At 32.8% G+C, this 9,547-nt stretch overlaps 1 protein-coding gene across 1 annotated transcript; it reads right to left on the reverse strand.

Annotated features, from left to right (window-relative positions):
* Positions 1-4,754, reverse strand: LOC102605367 (cathepsin B-like). Its single transcript, XM_006362540.2, has 11 exons — positions 4,624-4,754; positions 3,016-3,069; positions 2,845-2,925; positions 2,573-2,729; positions 2,462-2,466; positions 2,286-2,360; positions 2,078-2,203; positions 1,729-1,947; positions 816-929; positions 691-726; positions 1-414 (listed from the first exon to the last, which is right to left on the reverse strand). Exons 1-11 carry the CDS (start codon positions 4,678-4,680, stop codon positions 280-282), a joined length of 1,059 nt encoding a protein of 352 aa, XP_006362602.1. The 5' UTR covers positions 4,681-4,754; the 3' UTR covers positions 1-279.
* Between the last annotated feature and the right edge of the window lie 4,793 nt (positions 4,755-9,547).

Here is a 9,547-nt window from a genome sequence, read left to right on the forward strand (position 1 = left end):
TAACAGCAACAACAACAAAGTCTAAGTACATTTCATTGATAAAATCAAGTACAATACATGATAATGTTTTAACTTTGTCAAGATTGACAGAGTATTTGTGAAGAAATACATAACAGATAAGAAAAACACTTCCAAAGATAAATAAGATTGTGGAACAATTGCAGATTACAAATGTTGCAGATAACTTAAGAGGGGAAGAATATGAAGCTTAAAATGTTATTATTCCCCAAGTCTTCAGAAACTTGAATCCTATTTAGTGTTTAGTTGAAGAATTAGCAATCACATTGAGGCGTCGAGGAAAGCATCAGAGACATCAAGTTCCACGTTCAGGTTTTTGGCTGAAGGCATTCCTGCAACCACTTCTTCTTCAATGCCACACTCGTTTGTTCCTCTTCTGATCTTGAAGTAGCCATCCTGCCATGAAGACAAATATACATTTGAGAAGAACATCATAAGGATGTACGCGCTGCTCAATTAGCACATCTTCAAGAAGTAGGAAAGATGAAATCACCCAACAATGTACAAAAGTAATAGCTACGGATGTTGAACATTATGAATCAAGTGTGTAAAATCCTATTAAGAAAGGGTAAACCAATGGTTCAACAACTTTTAATATTTTTCGTAGAAGAAGAAGGAACTATTTCTGCTCAAGTAAAATGTTGAAAGAAAAAGGGTTAGATCAAGACATACGTCACCCCAGCCTCTGTTCCATTGATTGGCAAGGAGCTGCAAAGCCAAAAAAAAGATGATCGAATTTAGAAAGGACGGAATGATTTTGAAGATCTTAATGGCACAATTAGAAGATGTCAACAAACCCAATAGTTCTCTCCATCCTCAGAGGTTCCCCATCCAATGAGCTTAACAGCATGTCCTCCCATTTCCTCACCATTTATGTGTTTGTAAACTCCAGACTTGTAGTGAGCGAAATCCTGCGCTCGAGAAACAGAAATAGTAAAGAAACTAATCCAAGTCGGCAAATTTCAATTTCACCAGAAAAGAGGATGCATTCACAAGGACACCATGCTGAGGGCAAATGCAAGAACAAAATAAGCAGTCTACTACTTTAGTATGCACCAATTGACAAACAGTACGATTATGCAGAAATGGCTCAAATATTTCCAGACTGAGAAATTAGTGCGTTTAAACAATGACCTCTAGATCCATTTAAGCAGATCATTGAACTTTCTAACTGGCACTTCATTGTCATGGACATAATTATCCTGGAACATAAACCTCTACAGATCACTAATTGGCACAATATTTCCACAAACATAGTAGATGGTAACACTAGAATTCAGAAGGATAGAGTTAGTGACCAACAATTATTTTGAGCTCTGTCGAACAGCTTATCAACAATTATTTGACAGTTAACCATCAAAAGAAAGTAATTCCAATTATATTTTGCTATATAACTCAGCCAAGCATTATTATTGTCCTCACATATGATTTGTAAGGGAATCACATTTAAAAAATTAGAAAAGGGTATTTGTAATATTTAACTAAAGTTTCTCAAAGTTCATTAGAGTTGGCCTAAAATAAGCCGTCCAAGGTTAACAATATCACGGGGTAGATAGAGAACTGCTGTTCGATTGTTGCTTGGGATTAAGGCATAGTTGTTATTGTTGTTGTTTATCAGGTTCATGCAACATTCAACTTCATATCATATAATATAAATTGTACCCAAAAATTCAGGATCAGAACTTTACTCTCTTTCTCGATCATTCTTACCTCGTAAACAGTAAAAGAAACCTCAACTGGTCCATTCTTGTAAACTTCTGTCATGATACTGTACGGATCGGAGTTGATCAGGTATGCATTGACGCCAAAATGCTTGGATTTACTCCAGAGTAGATTCTCTTTAACACACTTCCTCTTGCACTGTGGAGTGGGATATCCAGGTTCACATCCAGGGTGGGAACATCCCTTATTATCAAAGTAAGGGTCACACTGACAGGAAAAATTTTATTAGTCGAGCATAATGATCCACAATCTTTTTTCAGATTGGTATAAGAATCCCACAATATCTGAAAGATGTAATCCCTCTGAAGTACAATAAGTGTATAACAAAACAGAATACCTCTTCAGTGACCACACCCTTGCGAACAAAGTATTTCCAAGCTTCTAATGGATATCCACCATCACAACCATCCCCACATAAATAGCCACAGCATGCTACGATATCATTAGCTGACAGAGAGATATTCTGCCTCACACATAAAAATTGAATCATTAGCGACAATAACTAGAATAAACTTGCAAGTTTTTGCATGAAGGAATGAATTTACCAAGCCATAATGAATACAGAAACGATCAGACAATGACTCAGCAGCACCAAAAGCCCAACAAGAACCACAATGTCCCTGAAATATAAACGATCAGATTGTTAGAATACCAGGAAAGAGCGATTTAGCAAATTCACGAGGAAAAACAAATGAGTGAAATTAGAACCAAGACAAATCACCTGATCTGCGTCGCAAAACAGTACCGGTGCATGACATCGAAAGATGGAAAGCATTAGCACCACTCTATAGAATTACAGCACTAAACCAAGGACAAAAGAGAAGAAACTAACCAAGAATTCTCCCAATAGTGCTACACTGAGGCCAAGCCACTCGTGCATCAAACTCTTGGGGTAACTTCAAAAGTTCTGGATGAGTTAAAATAGGGATGCCCTTCAAATCACCCTTTCTTGTGGGCTTAACTCCAAGAAGGCGCTTAAATTGGGAAACCTGTGAATGAAGGGTACATGCACTCATAAAAGGAGAGCTGAAGGATGTGGCATTGCACAAAGAAAGTGCACCTAAGTTTGTCCAAAACGAATATACAGCTTTATCGAAATCTCACCGTGAAATTCGAGAATTGAGGGTTCAGTGCAGCTCTCCATCCAGCTTTTTCATTTTCGTTAACCTGTTTAACGATTGAATCCTGTACGACCATTCAAAAAGAATCTGTGACCTTTAGTTTGATCAGAGTACAATGACAGTAATATCTTCTCTATGATGAAGGAAATCACACCTGAAGGATTGCAGATTCCGCTTTAGCTTGGGATATTGGATTTTCTGCAACAACCTGCTTGCCGTTCAAAAAAAGAAATTATGTATTCAACAATGGACTACAGGAAGATTAAATAACTTCGGGTATAGGCTTCAGCATATGGTACTTTAACCAACCAAGACTACGCTTTCGCAATAATTGGACCTAAATCATCCACAATTCAGACTGTCAACCTTCTAAATGCCTTAAATTGAATCCTAGCTGCTGTAAAGTCGAAAGCAACATTGAGAATATGAAAGAGATTAAGAACTCGATCATGTAATTTTGGCTCAAGCAGCAACGCTTCTCCTCCACCATTTCCCCTTTTCTATTTCTTAGCAAAATAGGGGAAGTCTGGAGGTGAAGTCTTCAATTTCCCACTTACAAACTCAACATAGCAGCAAAATGCTGTTTCGCATTTCTAGTTTTCTTTAATTTCCAGTCATAGCATGCCATGAATTTTCTCATTCATTTGACCCATATACTTTTTTCTTTCTTCTACTCGTGAAACACACACAACCATTGTTGCAAAATCTACACTTGTACTGCAAGTGTATATTGTTTTGCATTCATTTAGCTGCAAGAGAACTAGGACTGGAAAGAAAACTATATTTACTTCGACCTAAATTGATAAATTGATTTGGTTCATAATATTAAAAAGTTAGTTGTAAATATAAAAACAAATGTTTTCATTTTCTTCGTTTGGCATAGACAATAGATGCAACTATATGTGCTAAGTCTGAATGTTTATGCCCGTCCCTTACCACTCACAAATTATTCATCAGCATCCAAATATATTAAGTTAGAGCAAGATAGCATCAAGTTCAGGCTCTGGTACCATTTGACAATTCCCACTCAACATTTTATAATCAAGGAACTTAAAGTGTGAATATGAACCAGCACAGAATAAACAGTGGCCTTGCAGAAGCTCATGGCAAACTAGGATTTGTCTCCACATGGCTTAATTAGACAATTACTTTCTTAGGAGTTAGGACCTGGGCAATTGATTCAATTGGGCAATTACTTGCTACGAAACATCTTTCTACCTTTATGTAATCTTAGAATTATGTACTGCGGTAGATTATCATCTAGTGGCGCTTCATTCATATACACCTTTAAAGTTTATGGTAGGTGAAAAACCATATACACAAAATACCATTACACCATCCATCCCCCTCCCCCTTTCCACACTGTCAACCCAACATACTTCGATTGTTTTTGGTACATAATATACCTCAACTACATGTATATAGATACATATATATCCCACCCCACCCCCAAACCCAAAAAGGGAAAACAAACAAACAAACAGACCCCAAGCAAACCTAATCCTCAAGAATTGCAGGTAATATAAACAGAACCTTTAAAAAACACTAAAAAGATTTCATTTTTTAGGGGTATATTAGTTAATTAACTAATTATCATCATGATTACCAAGATTAAGCTCAACCCAAAAGCTAAAAATGAAAAGGACATGGGGTTTCGGTCTGATACAATAACTTAATCCATCCATTCATCTAAAAGCTATATAAAGCAAACCAATCATCCAAAAACACAACAAAAAAAACCATAAAGAATCAAGAATCAAACCTGCAAAACAAGGGTAGAGACAGCAACCAAAAGCAAAAAAGTGGTTATGTGCTTCATATTTTTGGGCTTTCCTTTGGGGTTCTGCAATGGTGGTTTAAAAATAAAGCAACCCCAGAAAATATATATTTATAGATACAGGAAAAAGATGAATGAATTATTGGCCCTCTTTCTTGACGTATTAAAAAAAAATTATATTATTGCTCCCGATATTTTGAATTAAATAATTGGATTAATTAATGTTCAGTTCCATAGGTCTGGAAAATGTTTAGTTGAGGAACACGTGTAATTTTTTTATTGGATATAAGAGTGTACTAATTTTGTCATTTTAAAGATAAAAGGCCTAAGTCATCCACCGCCACTCAAATTTATCTGCATATTTGACTAAAAAATGTGTTTCACCCTCCTTAAGCGCGTTAAACAATTGATTTTTTATTTTTTATTTATTTTCCAACTTATACTGCTAATATTTTTTAAAATTAATTAACAAAAAGAAATGAAAAAAGAAGAAGAAAAGTCGTCTTCTTCCCCCACCCCTCTTTTCATAACCTCCTTCACCCACACCCTTTCCACCTCTCTCATTCTTTCTCTCACTCTCTCCAACTCTTTTTGGTTTTTACCTTCTTTCATTTTTTAGTTATTACATAGACCTAAGTTTCATATTTTCCGGCATAACTCCATTTTTTCAATGAAGATAACATTTTTTTTCGGCAAAAGTTAATTATTTTTCATATAATTGTAATAAATGATTAGTAATGGAAAGAAAATGAATGGAACGAGTGAAAACTTTTGATGCTATTCGGTTGAAAGGGGAATTAATTTTAGCTTGGGTACGCAACCATGTCATACTACTTGGGGCGAAGAGGCAAGGCTTACTCATTGTGATCACGATACCGCCGGGGAATGTGATAGTACATGATTTGACGAAGAGGACTGGTGGCGTGGGTGTGTAGGTGGCTTTTTTAGAAAAATCGTTTTAAATTTTTTAGTTAGTTTTTTAAAAAAATAATTAAAATAGACTAAAATAGTTGTTTTTTAGAATTTCATTTTTAAAATACATTTTTAGATTTAAATTACACATGTCATCATTTAATTCATCAATTTGTCATGTCACTGTGATGTCACAACAAGTGTATTACACACATCTCATATTTTGGGCTGATTGTCAAAACAATGTCAAATAGGTATCAATTTTAAAGGATACAGGTGTTCAATAGATACAAACTTTAGTTGCGGTGTTTAAACGAATTATGTGGATAATTTTAAGGGGTCGTGAATAACTTAAGCCTAAAGATAAATTAACGATTGAGATATCTTATCATCTGTTTGTAAAAAAGATATTAAAATAAAAATCCTTCAAGGTATTTTTAATTTGAAATGAACTATCCACTTGTTTGTTTACCATTATTTGGAAGAATGGGCCGTAATTTCAATTCTTGTTTTTTTATGAAATAAATAAATATGAAAGATAACGTAATGGGTCTTATGGATATATACGTATATCTTTCAACTTGAATAGAAAAATATAATATTATTAAAAGAATTTAGTAATAATATGTTGGAAAGGTACTAGATTAGTTTAGTTTACATTGAGAAATAAAAGTTCTTACTAATACAATATTTAGATTTTAATATAATAACTTAATATATATTATATACTTATATATATTCATGAGTTAATATCTTAAAATGTCACTCAACTTTAGAATTTTATCTAGCAAAGTCACTAATCTTTATTTTGTATCAATAAAATCACTCAATTTAGGCCTTTATATCAATAAAATCACTCAATCAATTCCTATTAAAAACAATTCACACCACAAATAAATTAATTTTTTATATTATGTTCATGATTAAACTACTAAATACATGACTCAAAATTACTATTTCATTATAAAATAATAAAAGTTCAAAATAAAAGATAAATTTATCAAATTTACATAATTATATTCATGTTATAATCTTAATAAACATCTTATTTTTTCTATTTATACGAGTGACTTTAGGCCAAAGTTTTAATAGAAAATTATGTAACTTAAAAAGTGGCGTGTGGACAACTAGTATGGTATTGGATTTGATGGGATGGCTTATTTATCTTATGATTTTTTAATTCATTTTGAAAAGAATATTTTTTTAAGATTGCACAATAACACTCTGACAAGAAAAGGGATGCGTTAACGCGTAAGTCGTAATTGCTACTTTTTCTTTCTTGCTCCTTATTTCAAACTCAAGAAAAATCCTGATAAATACGAGAAAAAAGCACTCAAGCGCCCAAGCCCGTTTGGCCATAGATTTCCCAAGTAAAACTTGGGAAAAAATTTGGCAAATATTGTTTGTCCATACACTTTCTCATTATTTGGCAAATTTTTTTGGCAAATAACCCAAATTCCCAAATACTAGTTTTTTCTAGTATTTGGGCCAAATCTCTTTATTTGGAAAGTTTTAAAAATTCAAATTTAACACCAAACTTTTATCTTTTACAAAAACACTTTATTTATTAACACCAACCAACTCAATCAAATCTCCATATGCTAACTAACTCAATTAATAAATTTTTCTATTATAAAGAGCATACATGTACAAGAGCATACATTGCAATATTTATTTCCTTCTGTTTTCTTCTTCTTTTTCAAATTCATATTAGTTGTATTTTCATTATCATGATTTGTACTAGTCTTTTTTAACGATGCGACTATTTACTGTAATGATGCTTTTGATTTGTTGCGGAAGTCATGAATCTTGTTACGCGACATTTCTATTTTGCTATGTAATACAAATTTATGGTTAGTTTTGATAGTTTTAAAAACTTATGGGCATAAATCATATTTCTTAAAAAAATTGAAATATATTTCCCAAATACTATGGCCAAACACATGGTGAAATTTCACCCAAATCTTCACCCAAATAATATTTGCCAAATATATTTGGAAATCTATGGCCAAACGCTAGCTATATAAGGGGGCTTGGGCTCAAAAGTTGGTCTTACTCAACAAACACCTTTCTTAGCAAAGTTGTAGTAACTCTTTAATGCTAACTTACCATGTGACATGTTTATGATCACAAGATTAAAAAATATTTTGTCACATTACATGTCTTTGATTTAAGACTACAATATTTTATTTTTTTAAATTATTTTCTTAAACTCCGTGTCAAACTGAAACTAATTAAATAGCAATTTACATTGAGGCATCAAGGAAAGCATCATCAAGTTCTACATTCAAATTTCTTGCTGAAGGCAATCAATCTTGCAACCACACTATGTTCAATGCCATACTCATTTGTTCCTCTTTCTGATCTTGAAGTATCCATCATGTCATCACGGAGAGATAGAGCTTGGCTTAAGTCATCTGCAGCCCCTTAAAGTTGTCCGCATAATTCATTTAGACATCTCAACTGAGACTCGTACCTATTAGACACTTTAATATTAATGAATATTTATCTATTGAACATAAAATGACAACTAGCATTAAAAATATTGTGCGTGTAATTCACACACATTATCTTGACAAAATCACGAATAAAATTACGACACGTGACACATGGACCCATAATTTTAATTTTGAAAAATAAAAAATAATTTTCAGCCTTTAATAATAGAGAAAATTAAATTGACAAAAAAAATCTCCCCACTCCCTACCTAACCCCCCACCCCATCTAACCTATTTGCCCTTTTCTCCTTCGTCTTCTTCTCTGTCACTCCGCCATCGCCATTCACCATCGATTTCTCCGGCGATAACAAAAAGAAAAATATCTCCCCCACCCCTTCCTGAATACACCCACCAAATCCTTTCCTCTTTCTTTTTCTTCCCGTGTTACTCAAAATAAGAATAATCGACATCGATAAATTATTTCGAAATTGAAAACGAAGAGAAAATCAGAATTATAGCAAAAAAATTTATAACATTTTTTAATAAGTTTAATGAATGGTGATGGTTGCTCGATCGGAGTTATTGAAAATAAAGATGCACAATTGGTCGACTTTTTAACTCCAATGGTCGATTTTTTTTCTTCTTCTTGCAAATTCAACAGGCAGTTTGTTTGCAAATTTAGCAGGCAGTTTGTTTACCAAAAATGAAGAAAAAAAAAATGCCAAAACAAAAGACAGAAATTTGAAGTCTTGAAAATGATGGGTCGAAGAAGAAGAGGACTTGTACATGGGTGTGAGGGTGATTTTTTTTTTTATGAATTAAGATTAATGTTTAATTAAATTAATTTTTCATTTATTTAGTCAATGCATGCCAGGTGTCAAGAAAGTAGGTATAAATTTACTTTAAACAATAAAAAAAAATGTATTCACACGCTCATCAGCAGTGAGATACACTTATTTTGCCACATCAGTGTTTTGTGTTTAATAGGTACATGTCTTGAACAATTTAGGTGTTCAATAGGTACAAGTCTTAGTTCAGGTGTCCAAGTGAATTATGCGGACAACTTTAAGGGGTCGTGGATGACTTAACCCGATAGAGCTTTAACTTACATGCATCGACTATGTATGATTTGTAGTAAATAATAAATAGTTTGAGATAATTATTTTTAGAAATTATGACAAATTATTGGAGATGGATGGAGTAATATATAATTCTCGAGGAAATTATCTAAAAACAAAATTATAGTACTCTCTCTATACATATTTACTTATTCATTCTCGACTCACTTGACGCATCTTGTAAAGAATAATAAATAGAATGATAATTTTATTAATATTATCTTTTAATCATGATAAATTCAATGTTTTTAAAATGCATTGAGAAAGTGACAAATTTTCTCATGATTTTTCAAATTGATCAAGTGAAAATGATAGTTATTTTTAGAACCCCGTTTGGCCATGCGAATCATGATATGGTATCATGATATGGAATCATGAGATGAAATTGAAGGTTTGTTTGGACATGATATATGGAATTTTTGTGTAATATATTTTTTCATA

This window comes from Solanum tuberosum, unplaced genomic scaffold (assembly GCF_000226075.1).
Source record: "Solanum tuberosum cultivar DM 1-3 516 R44 unplaced genomic scaffold, SolTub_3.0 scf00406, whole genome shotgun sequence".
NCBI classification, from domain to species: domain Eukaryota; kingdom Viridiplantae; phylum Streptophyta; class Magnoliopsida; order Solanales; family Solanaceae; genus Solanum; species Solanum tuberosum.

What these genes read in the sequence shown, in the direction of transcription:
- LOC102605367 (XM_006362540.2), bottom strand. Translation starts at nt 4,680, where the DNA reads ATGAAGCACATAACCACTTTTTTGCTTTTGGTTGCTGTCTCTACCCTT. An exon ending in TCTCTACCCTTGTTTTGCAG is followed by an intron (nt 3,070 to 4,623) that starts GTTTGATTCTTG and finishes AACGGCAAGCAG; the next exon opens with GTTGTTGCAGAAAATCCAAT. An exon ending in CGGAATCTGCAATCCTTCAG is followed by an intron (nt 2,926 to 3,015) that starts GTGTGATTTCCT and finishes ATGGTCGTACAG; the next exon opens with GATTCAATCGTTAAACAGGT.